At 33.6% G+C, this 16869-nt stretch overlaps 1 protein-coding gene across 7 annotated transcripts in view; it reads left to right on the forward strand.

Annotated features, from left to right (window-relative positions):
• TRAPPC8 (trafficking protein particle complex subunit 8) overlaps positions 1-16869 on the forward strand; it is an 89457-nt gene that overhangs the window by 38489 nt on the left and 34099 nt on the right. For 5 of the 7 annotated variants that reach the window (XM_082415978.1, XM_082415977.1, XM_082415976.1 and 2 more), the window contains 8 exons: positions 2125-2256; positions 6127-6351; positions 7585-7693; positions 9525-9719; positions 10883-11013; positions 13924-13998; positions 14525-14651; positions 16594-16748. In XM_082415978.1, coding sequence (XP_082272104.1) covers positions 2125-2256; positions 6127-6351; positions 7585-7693; positions 9525-9719; positions 10883-11013; positions 13924-13998; positions 14525-14651; positions 16594-16748 — 1149 coding nt within the window. Of the gene's footprint in view, positions 1-2124; positions 2257-6126; positions 6352-7584; positions 7694-9524; positions 9720-10882; positions 11014-13923; positions 13999-14524; positions 14652-16593; positions 16749-16869 lie in introns of those variants that run through there. The other 2 variants (XM_082415981.1, XM_082415982.1) reach the window with 2 other exon arrangements.

Here is a 16869-nt window from a genome sequence, read left to right on the forward strand (position 1 = left end):
TAAGTGTACAAAGGGCTCTTACAAACCAGATAATCACAAAAACCCATTCACAAATGGGCATAAATAGGCAATTCGCAGAAAAAGTACAAAGACACTTAAACATATGGAAGATGAACAGCCTTACTATTAAAGAAATGTATGTTGAGGAACAAAGTGTTATTTTTCTTTTATGAAAGTGATAAAATTAAAAAAAATGACTTTTGGCTGAGTGGAAAATGAACTCTTATTCTCTTATGGAAATTTTTACTGGTATGGCTTTTTTTGTACCAGTTTGGCTATATTAATTGGAATTTGAAGTATATGCATAGCTTTCATTAACTCAGCACTTCTACGTCCAAAAACTTGTCTAATAAAAATATTTGTATAGTTACCGAAAAATCTTTTTGTAAAGATGTTTATTGAAGCATTTTTTGTAGTAATTAAAGTATGTGGCAGTATTAAATCAATCAATTGGAGACTGTATTAATAAATTATGGTACATTTATATAATAGAATACAATGTGGCTTTAAAAGAAATGAGAGATGTAGATGTTTTGGAAAGAAGTCCATGATATTAAGTTAAAACGCAAGATAATACTCTGTATAATACCATTTATGCATAAGGAAGTATGAGTATTAAAAAAACTGTTGTATTTAACATGTAAGTACAGGGAGGGAGAGAGAGAAATGACACAAACCAGCACCATGTTGGTAATGGTAGTTACCTCTGGCAAATTGGATGAGGAATGAGGTGGGAAAGAAAGATACTCACTTTTTTTCTTCAAACATTTATTCTTTAAGGAAAAAAAGAGGCTGTATTTAATAATTTTTTAAGAAGAAAACATTTTCCTAAAAAAATAAAGAAGTAAGCTCCCTAGCTTCCCCAGGTAATTCCTATGCAAACCCTTGGTTAAGAACTGCTTTTGTTAATTGTATATTCCTAATTTTCCCACTCACTAGCTTTTGGATTTAGTTAACTAAGAAAATCATCTGATCATTTAGTTTTTGTTATGAGGGGGTTGAAATAGATTAATAGTATCTACCATTTACTGAATGCTTTCTGGAGTGTCTCCTCAGATCTTTTTCCGCTCTAATATAATTTTATGATTGCTACAGAGATAGTTACAGTAATCAATGGTCTATGAACACTTTTTGATGTAACTATAATTTGTTGAAATTATTGCATTTAAAGTCAATGTTTTCTGTTTTCAACTTTCCCTGGGGAAAATAATGGCAGCAGAACACATGGAAGGGCATGGTAAGTTCAGCTTGAGAATAGCTGAAAAACTAGAGAAAGTTTGGTGAAAATGTTGTTGATGCTTGATCAGCAACCTTCAGTACTTTCTCAGTTATTTGTAAAGTGATGATGGCTTTGTCATTTGAAAGGTTGTCCTTACGGGTGAGGCTATAAATGTAGTATGTGGTTTTTTTAGACTCTGTTGTAAGTCAGTTGAAGTGGAAACTAATTTGAGTTGTACCATTTACTAACTAATATGCTAACCGTAGGTGATAATCTTTGAAGGGGAAACCTTCTGGACTTTTTAATGCAAATCAGTCATTTTGACCCTCTTGAGCTAGAGCAAAAACTGAGAATTCCTTTTAAGTACAGTAAAACTTGATAGAGGACAGAGTAGTAGATTAGATTATATCATGATCTACACACATTCTATTTTTCCTTTTTTCTTGGATGGATGGACGTATGCTATTGTATGTCACAGATCAGTTTCCAGAAGAAATTAGATTGGTGTGAATCTATTTTTTTCTGTACTCCATTTTCTGGTTTATCTTTAAATCAGTATACCTGTATTAAATTCCCAGTTTATATTATTTTTTGCCATTTGAAAAGAGATTGCATTTCTTCACAGATTTATTACATGGGGCATATCATAACCAGACATTTGGCTCTATGAAAAGCAAAAGGAAATATTTCATGATAGAGACTTTTTTGAACTTTTTTTTAATTTGGCTTATTGGAAGAAAGAATCATCAAGACTGGATTGTCTCTTGATCTCTGCCCTCAGATACTCCTAAGTTAAATATTGCGTATGCTATATATTATTTTAAGAAAGTAAATGTTTTTTCACTAATTACCTCTTTACTTTTAATTTTGTGAAATTAACCTTCTTTTTCTTTAACATTCAATAGGATTCTGATCTTCGAAGTGCACTTCTTTTGGAACAGGCAGCACATTGCTTTATAAACATGAAGAGTCCCATGGTCAGAAAATACGCGTTTCATATGATACTGGCAGGCCACCGGTTTAGTAAAGCAGGGCAGGTGAGTGCATTTGCTTTAAAAAGAAAATAATTTATTTATTTTAATTTTTATTTGTTATAATTTGTTTAGTTTATGGATGTATGTTATTTGTCAATTTTTTTTTTTTAATAAATTTATTTATTTGTTTGTTTGTTTTTGGCTGTGTTGGGTCTTCGTTTCTGTGCAGGGGCTTTCTCTAGTTGCGGTGAGTGGGGGCCACTCTTCATGGCGGTGCGCGGGCCTCTCACTATCGCGGCTTTTCTTGTTGCGGAGCACAGGCTCCAGACGCGCAGGCTCAGTAGTTGTGGCTCACGGGCCCAGTTGCTCCGCGGCATGTGGGATCTTCCCAGACCAGGGCTCGATCCCTTGTCTGCTGCATGGGCAGGCAGATTCTCAACCACTGTGCCACCAGGGAAGCCCCAGTTTGTCAATTTTTTGATTTCAAGTTCTAAAGATGGAATTAAATTTTGTTCTGAGGTAATGTGTTATATTGGTAAGGACATGAGATTTGGATTTAGACAAATCTGAGTTTAAATCTTGATCTACTCACAACTTGACTTTTTAAAGTTATGTCTTTGAGCCTCCGTTTTCTTTTAATTTATAAAATTTGGAATTTTGCCCCAATTTTTGTGAGGTTAAACTAAATCATATATGTGAAGGCCAGATATACTGCACTTAAGTAATTTTAATTCTTCTTAAAGGCGATTAAACCCTCCCTACTTCAACTCTGGTCTTCTATTTTCTCTCAGAATGTCTCTTAATGGTACTTACTAAATATTTAATGGGTAGAAATCTGTCTCTTGTCCCTGGGAGCAGTTGGGTTGGAAAAGATCTTTATTAATTTAGAGAGATTCTCTGGCCCCAGTTATCCTTTTAAGCGTTAGCTGGAGGGACCTTTCTAGAGGCAGTTACCACTTTCTAGAGTGGTAACAGCAGTTGAGATACGGTGGTTTACTGTAAATATAGATAGAAGTGTGGATTGAGTAATCATCTCTATATTCCAGGGACTTTGCTAGGAGCTGAGCTTACACCCATAAAACTAACATGTCTTGTCTCTTAAGGAATTTTTTAATCTAGTCAGGGAGTGTGAGGAGTTTTTTGAATTTAGTTAACAAGAATTTTTATGAACATACATTTTTCAAAGTCTGCGATAACCAGAACATGCCAGTGTTGTAAATTATATGTTATTTCAAAGATACAAAGAAATAAAGGTGTTCTAAAATTATTCTCAATTTCATGTAAGAATGCCATGATTTTTAAAAACCAACTTTTCAAGATTTGGGTTCCTCCCTCTGTTTTTGGAAACTGGCAAGTTAGAAAATATGTGACTTTGCTTTATATTAAATACAAAACTGTAAAAATATTTATAAAATTAAAAGTCTTTATAATAATTTGATGTACTTTATGTATTAGAATTTCTCAGGCTCTGAAGTGGGGAAAAAAAATAAAAAAGCTCTGATTTTTCACAGCTCTTTTTCCATAGTAAGTATAAAATGCATCTGAAACATACTATTCCATTGTTTCTCTTTGCTTAAAAGTGTTATTCAAAAATCTACAAAATGTGTTAAGCATGTGGTTTCCTTTCCTTAGAAGAATAATTATATGCCCCATTAGGAATGATTGTGTGTCTCTTATTAAGAATAAGTTATCCTTTTTCCACATCTTTGTCCGCTTTTGTGAATGGTTTCATTTGTGGTTATGATGTCATTGGATCTTGTATTTACCTTCTAAAAGTACAGGGCATATTGCTTCTAGGAAATGCATATCAAGTTAAAAATGGCTACATTTTGGTAGGTTGACATACATTTGCTCTCTGGCCTAATAATCATCTTTAGCTGTAGTTATCTCATGGAGTTAATGATTCCAAGGTAGGTTGCTGCTTTGTGACCACTCTCTGTATACCTTGAACCCAGGGAATCGCTTTCTCAAGTAGTAGAAACTTGAAAATGTAACTGGTAATGAAGACCTATTGGAAAAGCAAATATATGTCCCATTGAAGTTTGTCAAGAACAGTATCTTCCTTGGAAGATAGGGCACGCATAGGGCATGTAATTCTGACTGAGGCCAGGTTGTTTCTGAGAAGCACCAACTTTTTATAACATTTCCATTAAAAACAGGTGTGTGTATTGGGAGGGATGAGTGAGGAGCATAGAGGAGATTATATATATAGTAATGTCATTTCTCAGTCCTCTCTGATTGTGAGTTCATGTTGAATTACTTGTCCCCAGAAATTTTTTATCATTCAATTTTTTCATTAAGAATATGAACACGTATAAGGTATTTCAAGTTAGAGAACTGACATTATAAGAGACTTTTACAGTTAAAAAAAAAAATTAAGAAAGTGCTGGAGAAGGTGTTTGTGCCCAGAATACCCTGGACAGTCTTTCTATTTTTTACTTCAAAAGGCAGACTTTAAATCCTTGTTACCTCTTAAATCTCTTTAGATGCTTTTTCAAGAGATCCTAAAAAATGCACTTGAACGTGACACTTTTAGACATGTTTGTTTCTCTGTATCTCTCAGTTTTTAAGATTCAGTAGCTGTGTTCCTTTACTAAATGCAGTATGGAGATTGGGTTTTTTGTTTTTTAAAGAAACATCACTTAAAAATTATTTTGAAATAATCTCAAACTTATAAAAAAGTTACAAGCACAGTTCAGAAGCTTTTGTTTACCTGAGCCATTTGAGAGTTGTGTACCTGGTGCCCCAGTACGCCCCAGTACTTTAGGACATATTTCCTGTTTCTTAGAAACAAAATTTTTTCTCCTGTATTACCATAAAACAACAGTGAAAATCAAGAACTTAGTACTAATACAGTACTACTATCTAATCCTTAGACGCCATTCAGGTTTTGATAGTTGCCCCCTAAATGTCCTTTATAGTGAAGGATCCTGTTCAGAAGGATACTTTGACTTTTATGATATTGACACTTTTGATGATTATAGGCCAATTATTTTGTAGAATGTCCCTCAGTTTAGGCTTATCTGATGTTTCCTCATCCTGAGATTCAAATCGGGTATCTTTGTAAGAATATCACAAAAGAGAGACTGTTCTTATTGCATGCTATCAAGTGGCAGATGATTTTGATTTGCTTTCTTTATCTCTTTTCAAGAAAATATTTCCTAAAAAAATGAACAATTCTGGTTAAACATGGTACAGAATTTGTAAATCTGCCCTGGAGAGAGGAGTGGTTACAAGAATTTAGTCTGAAGCAAAAGGTTAGGTGGAGAGAAGCCTTTTTCTTGGTACCAAATCCCATTTTTAGAATGGAGGTTGTCTGAGTTCAGAGGGTGGCAGTGATATGTAATTAAAGCCAAATATCTGCTCATGGGTGTGGCAGGATGCAGCGGTGGGCAGAAGAAAAGGATGCCAAACTCTATCACTACCAAACAAACAAGACCAATAAATATATGTACATACTTATACCATATACTCATATATGCAGTATTAGCACACACATTACTGTTCAGCCCAGTGCAGTGGTATAGAGAGCTGACCATAACAAAATTTAGACTTTACAAGATAGCTCTCAGCTACAAGCTAACGACAAGTCTCTAACTCATTCATGACTCCATGTGCTACTGCTCTGGAAACTCCCAGATGGTTTTTCATGAAGTCATTATTAGCCCTGACTTCTTAGACTTCTTGCCCTTGCACAGAGCAGCTACTTGTTTGCTTCAGGACCTCTTGGTTTTTAGCAGTAATTGCAAAGGGGTTTTCATAAATGTTAGTTTCATTTTCCTCATCATCCCAGTGTCAGAGGAAGAACTAATTACCAGTTACTTGATTTCGTGTGTGTGTGTGTGTGTGTGTGTGTGTGTGTGTGTGTGTGTATTTTTTCCAGTCCAAGAGAAATTTGGATTGTAATACTTTGTTTTGTATATTTTCTTACAGAAGAAACATGCTTTACGCTGCTATTGTCAAGCCATGCAAGTTTACAAAGGAAAAGGCTGGTCTCTTGCAGAGGATCACATTAACTTCACCATTGGACGTCAGTCCTATACTCTTAGGCAACTGGACAATGCTGTGTCTGCTTTTAGGCATATTTTAATCAATGAAAGTAAACAATCTGCTGCTCAGCAAGGGGCCTTCCTCAGAGAATATCTTTATGTTTACAAGGTGAACACTGATTTTCAGGAGTGGATGTTAAAATTATATTTGTCATTATTCTCAGCAAAAAGCACATTCAGTACTAGCTAGTAGGAGTCTTATAAGTGGTTTTATTAGAATATATGCAATTATCTGTCTTAATATGGCAGGATAGGCTTTTTGGTCATAGATCTGAGTTGTGTTGCCCTTCCACAGTTCTCATAAAAGAGAATTTTAATATTCCAGTAAACATTTGTATCTGTACTTGGAATCTTAAAAAAAGAAAAGATGCCATGAGCTTTCTGGACTGTTTCTTCATTATGTATTTTTGAATTATAACTGGTTTTACAGTATATTGGATTATCTCCCCATTTGGAAAGTACATTCCTCTCTTTTTCCTATGAAAGATAAGGAGATACAGATCTGTGGGAGGTAGATAGATTAATTTGATGTAATGCAGAAAAATTAATAGGAAGAAAAAATATTTCACTGAGACAGGAGGATAGTAACTTTAAAGCATTGTTTTGTGGAAAAATGGAAAGTTGTAATTTTTTCCTCAGGGTCCATGAATAGTAAATATTTTATCTGTCCTGCAAAATATAATTACCCTTTTATACTTTATTAATTTGAAATCATATGGGTAAGAATTTTGGCAGATAGGATGCTATAATGAGTCCAGGTAAAAAACATACAAAAATAAAGATGTGGTACATATATACAATGGAATATTACTCAGCCATAAAAAGGAATGAAATTGGGTCATTTGTAGAGACATGGATGGATCTAGAGACTGTCATACAGAGTGAAGTTAAGTCAGAAAGAGAAAAACAAATACTGTATATTAATGCATATATGTGGAACCTAGAAAAATGGTACAGATGAACCAGTTTGCAGGGCAGAGATAGAGACACAGATGTAGAGAACAAAAGTATGGACACCAAGCAGGGAAAGCGGTGGGGTGGGGGAGGGGTGGTGGTGGGCTTTAAAAAAAATAATAATAATAATAATATTTGGAGGTATAACATCCAGAGAGAAGTAACTAGCAGAGTAACCTTAGGGAGATTCTCTTGGACCACAATCAATGATATCTAAAGTTATTCCAAGTTATAAAATTTTATGACTCTAAAATATTAAGTAAAACTAGTAATTAATATTCTTGTTTAACATGTTTTTAATATCTTGTGTATTAAAAAATGAGGAAGCACATTTTGAAGATAACGAAGTTTTCTCAAAAACTGTTCTTTTCTTTGGTATTTTTCCTAGAATGTAAGTCAGCTATCACCAGATGGTCCTTTACCGCAGCTTCCTTTACCATATATTAACAGTTCAGCAACACGGGTTTTCTTTGGCCACAACAGACGACCAGCAGATGGTTAGTAAAGTTTAATTTGGCTTTGTTACCTCTTGACTTTTTTTTTTTAAGTTTTTTCATCTTTTTCCATTTAAAAAATAATGTGTAGTTGTTAAAGAATATTTGAAAATAAACAGCAATACCATATCATCTATCATCCTGCTACCTGAGCTACTACTTCGGGGTTTTCCTTCCAGCTTTAAAAACTAAAAACAATAACAACAAAATAGCCGTACTTATAATGACTTTTCTTATATAATATAAAGAATTCTCATGTTATTACATAATCTTGATAAACATTTTTAATGGCTGTAAAATATTCCATTCAGTGCATATAAAGTATTGTAACATTTGCTTGTTATATAGTTTCCATCTTTTTGCTTATATAAAATCTAAGTTGTAATAGACATTTTTGTGGATAAAACTTGTCTTAACATTTTATTATGGAAAATTTCAAATGTACACAGATGCAGTGAACAGTTGCCAATATTATGCTGTTCTTGTTATAAGACTTTTTTAAAACATAGGATTATTTCCTTAGCATTGAGCCATAGAATGGCAGTCCTGGGCCAAAAGTATAAATATATCAAGGGTCTTTATGCATGTTAAAGTAAACTTTGTAATTTTAAGCCTTCTTTTTTTTTTTTTTTTTTTTTTTACCCCTCCCTCCCCCCTAAGCCTTCTTAATTGGAGCTTAATATGTTTCTTTTTAAGAGCTAATTTAGTAATTTATTTAAAAATTTTTATCAGGATGCTTATAGCAGCATTGTTTTTTTTTTTTTTTTTTTTTCTACTTTTTTTTATTTTTATTTATTTATTTATTTTTGGCTGTGCTGGGTCTTCGGTTCGTGCGAGGGCTTTCTCTAGTTGCGGCAAGTGGGGGCCACTCTTCATCGCGGTGCGGGGACCGCTCTTCATTGCGGTGCGCGGGCCTTTCACTATCGCGGCCCCTCCCGTTGCGGGGCACAGGCTCCAGACGCGCAGGCTCAGTAGTTGTGGCTCACGGGCCCAGCCGCTCCGCGGCATGTGGGATCTTCCCAGACCAGGGCTCGAACCCGTGTCCCCTGCATTAGCAGGCAGATTCTCAACCACTGCGCCACCAGGGAAGCCCAGCAGCATTGTTTTTAGTAGCAAGAAAAGTAAAACAGCAGGGAATGAATTGATAAATTTTGGTACATTCATATAGTGGTTTCATGGATAATACCTACAACATAAAGCTGAGTGAAAAAAGTTGCAGAATGATGGCTGAAATGTAATTCCATTTATATAAATTTCAAAAATGTAAACCAACTCTATGAATTGTTTATGTATACACTCATTTGGTAAGGTAAAAAAAATAAGAAGTATGAGTGTGAATGCTATACTTCAGCTTCAGAGTAGCTCTGGGAAGAAGTGGTACCAGTGGAGGAGATGAAGGAGAGTGACAGGATTGGGGAGGGTGACATAGAGGACATCAACTCTATCTGTAACATTTATTTTATCTTTAAATAAAATTTGGGATCATATAACAAAGTTGACATTTGTTAAATTTTGATATACAAGTATTTGTTATATTATTCTCCATGCTTTGTTCGTATGTTTGAAATACTTCATATAAAATTGTAGACGACTAGGAAAATGTGTTCTTTCAGAGTCAGAAGAAAAAAAGCATCAATATTATAAGTTAAGTTCCAATTAGGCTAGGATTAGTAAGAGGATATTTTTCTCTCAGATAATTGGAAATAGGCAAGAATGATATATGTGTTTATTTGGATACCTTAGACTTTTATTTTAAATATATTTCATTTGAGGGCAGGTGTTAATAAATATGTATATTTAATAGTGACACTTTTCTTTTTTCTTTTTTTTTAAGGTGAAAAGCAAGCAGCTACTCATGTAAGTCTTGATCAAGAATATGACTCTGAATCCTCTCAGCAATGGCGAGAACTTGAGGAACATGTTGTGGCTGTGGTCAACAGAGGAGTACTTCCATCCAACTTCCACCCCACAGAGTACTGTTTGAACAGTTATTCAGATAACTCAAGATTTCCGCTCACAGTTGTAGAAGGTGATATACTTGAATTTCTTTTTAAAAAATATTTATTTATTTAATTATTTATTTATATTTATTTATTTTGGCTGTGCTGGGTCTTAGTTGTGGCACACAGGATCTTTAGTTGTGGCACACAGGATCTTTATTTGCAGCACACAGGATCTTTAGTTGCAGCATGTGGGATCTTCTTAGTTGTAGCATGTGGACTTCTTAGTTGTGACATGCATGTGGGATCTAGTTCCCCGACCAGGGATCCAACCTGGACCCCCTGCATTGGGAGCGTGGAGTCTTACCCACTGGACAACCAGGGAAGTCCCTTGAATTTCTGTTCATGGTTTTTTTTTTGGGTTTTTTCCCCACATCTTTATTGGAGTATAAATGCTTTACAATGTTGTGTTAGTTTCTGCTGTACAACAACGTGAATCAGCTTTTACTTGTTTTGTTTACAGTGTATTCAGGATAATGTGGGTTTTTTTGTTTTTTTCTTTTAATTTAATTAAGTAATTTATTTGGGCTGTGTTGGGTCTTTGTTGCCGCGCGTGGGCTTTTTCTAATTGTAGCGAGCGGGAGCTACTCTTCATTGCTGTGCACGAGCTTCTCATTGCGGTGGCTTCTCTTGTTGCGGAGCACGGGCTCTAGGCACACGGGCTTCAGTAGCTGTGGCACGTGGGCTCAGTAGTTGTGGGTCGCGGGCTCTAGAGCGCAGGCTCAGTAGTTGTGGCACACGGGCTTAGTTGTTCCGTGGCATGTGGGATCTTCCCGGACCAGGGCTCGAACCCGTGTCACTTGCATTGGCAGGCGGATTCTTAACCACTGCGCCACCAGGGAAGCCCTCAAGATAATGTTCTGCATGCCAAATATGACTAGAAGTTGGGGGTGCAAAAGTAAATTGAGTACTCATAGTGAGCTGCATTTATAAAACCATGCAGTGGGGGCTTTAATACAGGAATATGCAATGTACTTTTGGAATATAGAAGACAGAATGACATTCTTTGGTACAGAGAAATTGGGGAAATCTTCTTGAGAAGGTAATTTAAACTGGATCCTGAATAAATGGACATTTACAAGGTGATAGGCAGAAATGCAGAGCTGTGAAAGCAAGGTGTGTTCAGATAATTGAAGCATAGGGTGATGTATGGGGTTTATTCAAGTTATTAATTTAGGCCTTTCTTTTATAGAGCCAGTAACAGTGGAAGTGGCTTTTAGAAACCCTTTGAAAGTTCCACTTTTGTTGACTGATTTGTCATTGCTCTGGAAGTTTCAACCTAAAGATGTCAGTGGAAAGGAAAATGAAGAAGTTAAAGAACTAGTAAGTTGTTAAAAGGTATTTGTAATAAGCATGTTTCAGTTAACAGTCTAACAGATGCTGTAATAACATTTCAACTTCTGTTCAGTGAGCTGAAGTTACTCTTTTTTATGCTTATTTTCCCTAGTTACAAAAAGTATGATATATGCTTATTGAAAATTGAGAGTACAGAAGAAGATAAGGATAGAAGTAAAACTGTTTTGTCTTCTCAGCATTTATTTCTTCCAGTTTTATTGCGATATAACTGACATACAGCGTTGTATAAGTTTAAGGTGTACAGCATAATGATTTGACTTAACATACCTCAAGAAATGGTTATCATAGTAAGTTTACTAGCATCCATCATCTTATATAGATACAAAATTAAAGAAATAGAAGAAAATATTTTTCCTTGTGATGAGAATGCATAGGATTTTCTCTTAACTTTCTTATATAACGTACAGCAGTGTTAGTTATATTTATTATGCTGTACATTACGTTTCTGGTATCTATCTTACAACTGGAATTTTGTATCTTTTGACTTCTTTCATCCAGTTCCCCCTCTCCCCACTCCCTGCCTCTGATAACCACAAATCAGATCTCTTTTTCTATGAGTTTGTTCATTTGTTTTTTTGTTTTTGAGGTATAATTGACCTACAATGCTATGTTAGTTCCTGATACACAACATAGTGATTTGCTATTTCTGTACATTTTAAAATGATCACCATAGTAAGTCTAGTTGTCATCTGTCACCATACAAAGATGTTACAGAGTTATTGACCATATTCCCCACATTGTACATTTCTTGTGACTCATTTACTTTGCAACTGGAAGTTTGTACCTCTTAATCTCCCTCACCTGTTTCCTCCCACCCCACCCCCTGGCAGTTACCTGTTTTCTGTATCTATGACTGTTTCTGTTTTGTTATGTTTGTTCATTTGTTTTGCTTCTTAGATTTCACTGTCTTCTCAGTATTTAGAACTAACTACTTTAACACTTATAGTATGCCTTTCTAATCATTTGCATTTGTATGTTTTTTCCTCATACGTGGGATTCTCATTATGTATGTTGCTTTTTTCATTCTGTATTTATATGCATATTTTGGTATTAAATATATTAATATTTCATTTTTGTATAATATTCCATAACACGAATGGTCTGTAAGCTATTCTACTCTCTCTCCATTGGTAGTAGTTTTGGAAGTTTTCATTTGTTTACTATTATAATAATTCATTGGTGAAAATTGGGGTACATAGTTTTTTATCCTGATTACTTCTGTAGGAAAAATTCCTAGCCATGAAGTTAGAATATTTTAGGGAATAAATATTTTAATACTCTTGGTTTCCCAAAAGGTCATACCAGCAAGCTTTGCACCAGTAGTATATGGGGTTGGGTATCTCATCTTCGCAAGATTAAGTATTCTTATTTATTTAAAAAAATCTCGATTTTATAGGTTAAGAAAAATGCTGTCTTACTATTTTATTTTCCATTTCATTGATTTCTAGTGAAGTTGAAGTTCTTGTTTTTGTAATTCTTCTTTTGTGAATTGTCATAACTTTCATTTATATTTATCTTTTTTCTTATGTATGTCTAATAATTTCTTTATATATTTAAGATAGTTATTTTTGAGGCAGGAGATTTTGTTACCCAGCTGATTGTAACAGAAATAACTTGGGCGAGTACATTTTTTTACTTAGTTATTTATTAGTTTATTCACCAATATCTTTTATGTTACTTATACTTCTTTATACTACCTTGCTATATGCTTTAATAATGTGGTAAAAATTATTTTTAAATTGGGAAGTATCCCAATATTTTGGTGCTGATTTATGAAGAGAGAACTTGAAAGAAGATGTTTGTTATACTAACTTTAAACTATTTAAACTATTTCTCTTGAAGCGTTTTCAGTTTTTTAAAGGTTGCTTTATTAAGTCTTAAGTCTTGCTGCTTAAATTCATTGAAGACATTTTGTGATTATTTGTACTTATTGTGAATAGTTTTGAAAGATTGAGGTTTCCCAGGCTCTATTCTGACTTGAATTTTAGCAACCTCAGTAATTTTTCTAATGTTTTTTGGTTGCCTGGAATACAAATTAGAAGAGTATAAGTTGTTCACTCTTGGAAAAGTTTTTTTAAAAGATCTATTAGTTTTTGATGTGTGTTAGTCTGTTCAAGATATTAGGTTTTAAAGGAGGTTTATTAAAGTTAAGTGAAAATTGTCATTGTGTATAATGAAGTTGCACTTTTTTCTGTAAATTTCAAACTTTTCGGGTTTCTTCATGAGCTTCTACTGGTGATGGACTAAGATGCTGAATTGGAATTTAGGGAAATGAAATTTTTATTTCTTGTGTCAATTAGCTAATTTCATGGTAAAAGTTAAACAGGGTTTATGAGGATTAAGTTTACCCCCAGTGTGAGCCAACTTTAGCTCTGCTTTTGGAAGAGACAGGACTTTTTTGCTCTCCCGCACTGCCCTTATTGTCCACCAATCTTATGTATCCTACTTAAGCTGTTATTACTTTTTCCATGTGTAATTAGCCAGTTTGGAAAAAGAGGCTGGTCGGAGTAAAAGATGAAAAAATTTGCTCTTATTGCAAGATTAAATTAAATGGCCATTTTTTTGCAATGAGCAACTGAACTTGTATCTCTTGAGATTTTATCTTCTTGGTGGCTGTGACCTTGAGTAGATCACTTATCCTCTGCAGTTGAATTGGACTGAATGAAATGAAAGTAAAATAAATCAAGTGCCTACTACTGCATGACTTTACTGCCGGAGTGAAATCAAAGCACTTTGCATATTGCTTAGCACATGGTGAAAAGCTAATAAATGCTAACTATAACTATTGTTATTGTTCTTAAATATTGATACATAGAAATGTTAATAATCTGATACTTTATTCATTAGAATGTATATTTTACATAATTTACTTTTCAGGTAAAAGGTGAACCTGAAATGATTGGAACTGAAGTTGTTTCAGAATTCTTAATTAATAGTGAAGAATCTAAAGTGGTAATTTTTTCATTATTTTTCTGTCAAGTCTTTAAAAGTAAGATGAAAACAAATTTTAAAAATCCATTTATTCAGTTTGTTTTATATTCCAGTTTTCTTAAAAACTAAAATTTGGAATATTAGGAAACTGGAATTGCACAGGGGGAAATTGATTGGGAAAGTAGGTTTGCAGTGGCCTTTAGTTTGTTAATTTCCTAAGAAGCCTGGTGAAAAAAGTTTTTGCTTTCTTCTTGGGATGAGTGTTGTAATTTCATATGATATTTGGTTGACCAGAATATTTTGGTTTTTATTAAAAGTACTGATGAGGATCCAGACCCATAACTTCTGAATTTAGAAAATTTCTTTTGAAGAAAATGCTTTCTAGTAAGAGAAATCAATTGATAGTTAAGTTTAGGTCATGAGTTTATATTGATATTAAATTATATTGATATTAAATATAAATTCTGCAACATTATAGAATTTAGGTATTGTACTATTTAAGAGACTATGAAAACAGGTAATAAGAGTGACTTAAATATCTCCACAGGCAAGGCTAAAGCTCTTTCCCCATCACATAGGGGAGCTGCATATTCTGGGAGTTGTTTATAATCTTGGCACTATTCAGGGCTCCATGACAGTAGATGGCATTGGTGCTCTTCCTGGATGTCACACAGGTAAAGCTATAGAAACTAATAATTAAATCTCCATAGAATAAAATGAAAAATGAGGTATTTTAAAAATAAGTGTAATGTACATTTAATAAGGCACTTAATCAAATGAAAGAATGAATAATTTGGATTATTTTTAACTGCCATTGCTTCAAAAATAAACAACTTTATTCCCTTCTGACGTATTTTTGATAATTCTTTGGTTCTACCCTATGTATTTTTCTTTTTTGTTATTGATCCAAATTTAGTAAATTCTAACTAAATATATTCTAACCATTGGTTGAGATGTCTGCTGCCACTACAAAAATTGTCTGAATATATTCTATTTTTTGAATATGCAAACCAAAGACCAGTGTTTTCATATCATTGGATGTGAAACACCTTAAATTCTGTCATCTGTTTTGTAAAAAGAGTAGGATTTAGAGTTAAGCTGATATTCTTGGTGCACCAGATGGTAAGTTTTACAAAGTTTTGAAGAGTAAAACTACCAGATATATGTTTAACATGGTTTGCCTTTTTTTTGCCCTTTAATTTCATGGAACCCTTCTAATATCACCTTGTAATTGTTATTTGAGTTTAAGTTGACAAGATGCTAGAGAGAGAGTTTACTATAAAATCCATCACTTCTATCTCTTAATTTTAGTAGCTAAGTCTTATTATTTTTTTTAACAAATTATAGTCATTGGCAGACTTGAATTTAGCATTTACAAAAGCTGATTATATTGGGAAATCTTTTGGGAACACTTGGAAAATTTGTTGGTCCTTTTAACCTTCAGTTGGATATTTCTACTTGCCTGCATATCTAGGATAATTCAATAAAACATTTTTTAAAAAGTATACAGAAGTGGAATGAATCCATAAGAATTCAAAAATTATAAACAAAAAATTGATACTAAAGTTGAGTATGGTGTTTATGCATTTTAGTACTATATGTGTAATTGACACTAAAGTTGAGTATGGTGTTTATGCATTTTAGTACTATATGTGTAATTCTTGGTTGAAAAGCACCAGACAAGATTCTTTTATAAATAATCTTGCTAATTTTTGAATATTTTAAGTAAGTAAACTGAGTGTTAAAAACTTTTTGAAGCTTCTTTCCTTTCCCACTGTACCTACCTAGGATTTTAATCGAGTACCACAAAGTTACGGTTGTCAATAAATTGTATCTAATTGCTTCATTTAAGGTACCAAATATATGCATTAATAAATATGTTATTTTATGACATTAGTGGGAGGAGAACCTGAATTAACTATTAAATTGCATCTTATAGCAGAATTTTTCTGAAGTTTTAGTGTAGTTCTATTTACTATGTAAAATGCTAATAGGGATCTGGGTCAGATGAGGTATGGGAAATGCTGCATTGTGTGTCTGGTCTGGGAGTATCACGGTGATCTTCAGCACATTAAAGTCTCTAAGTATTCCTGCAGGAAATATAATTGTACACCCTGGCTTTTTTCACACCTACATGCAATGTGTGGAAGCTTTTGAGGAAAATCTCACATGATTATTAAGTGAGTTTAATTTTGAGAAAGCTACCTATACTATCTTTAATTTTCTTTGTGCAGTCTATTAAGAAGATGTAGTTATTTATAATCCAGAAGTAATTCAAATTAATATATATATTGAATATGAGTAGCTGTTCTGTCAGATAGATCTTTTTGGTTAATAGCCATTATGGTTAAATACAGGTTTCAAAAACTTCCTATTTAGTAGTCCTTCTGCAAAGTAAGTAAATCCTAATAAAATGAGAAAATAAGCAGCATGCAATAGGTGTTGTTAAGCATGGAAATAAAATATGCTTAACTCTTTGATTAACCATGCTAATTAGTAATTGTCTAGAATTTTTCTAGAAATAATCTGAAACATACAGTATTCATATATTCAGGCTAGATTGTTATCAGTTAACATACCAAATTATTTTAGGGCGTTGATTGTTTTTTATTTCAGGAAAGCATTCCTTGAGTATGTCAGTCCGAGGGAGACAGGATTTAGAAATTCAAGGTCCTCGACTTAACAACACAAAAGAAGAGAAAACATCTATTAAATATGGTCCTGATCGACGTCTAGATCCCATAATCACTGAGGAAATGCCACTGTTGGAGGTATTTCACTTTTTAAAATTTCATGCACTTAATAATTTATCTGTAAGGTGAGGATGATATTTTGGGTAGATTAATTTTAGACTTTGGTATTATTGATTTAGACTTTGGTATGATATTTTGG

This window comes from Balaenoptera physalus (genome assembly GCF_965194825.1).
Source record: "Balaenoptera physalus genome assembly, chromosome: 12".
NCBI classification, from domain to species: Eukaryota; Metazoa; Chordata; class Mammalia; order Artiodactyla; family Balaenopteridae; genus Balaenoptera; species Balaenoptera physalus.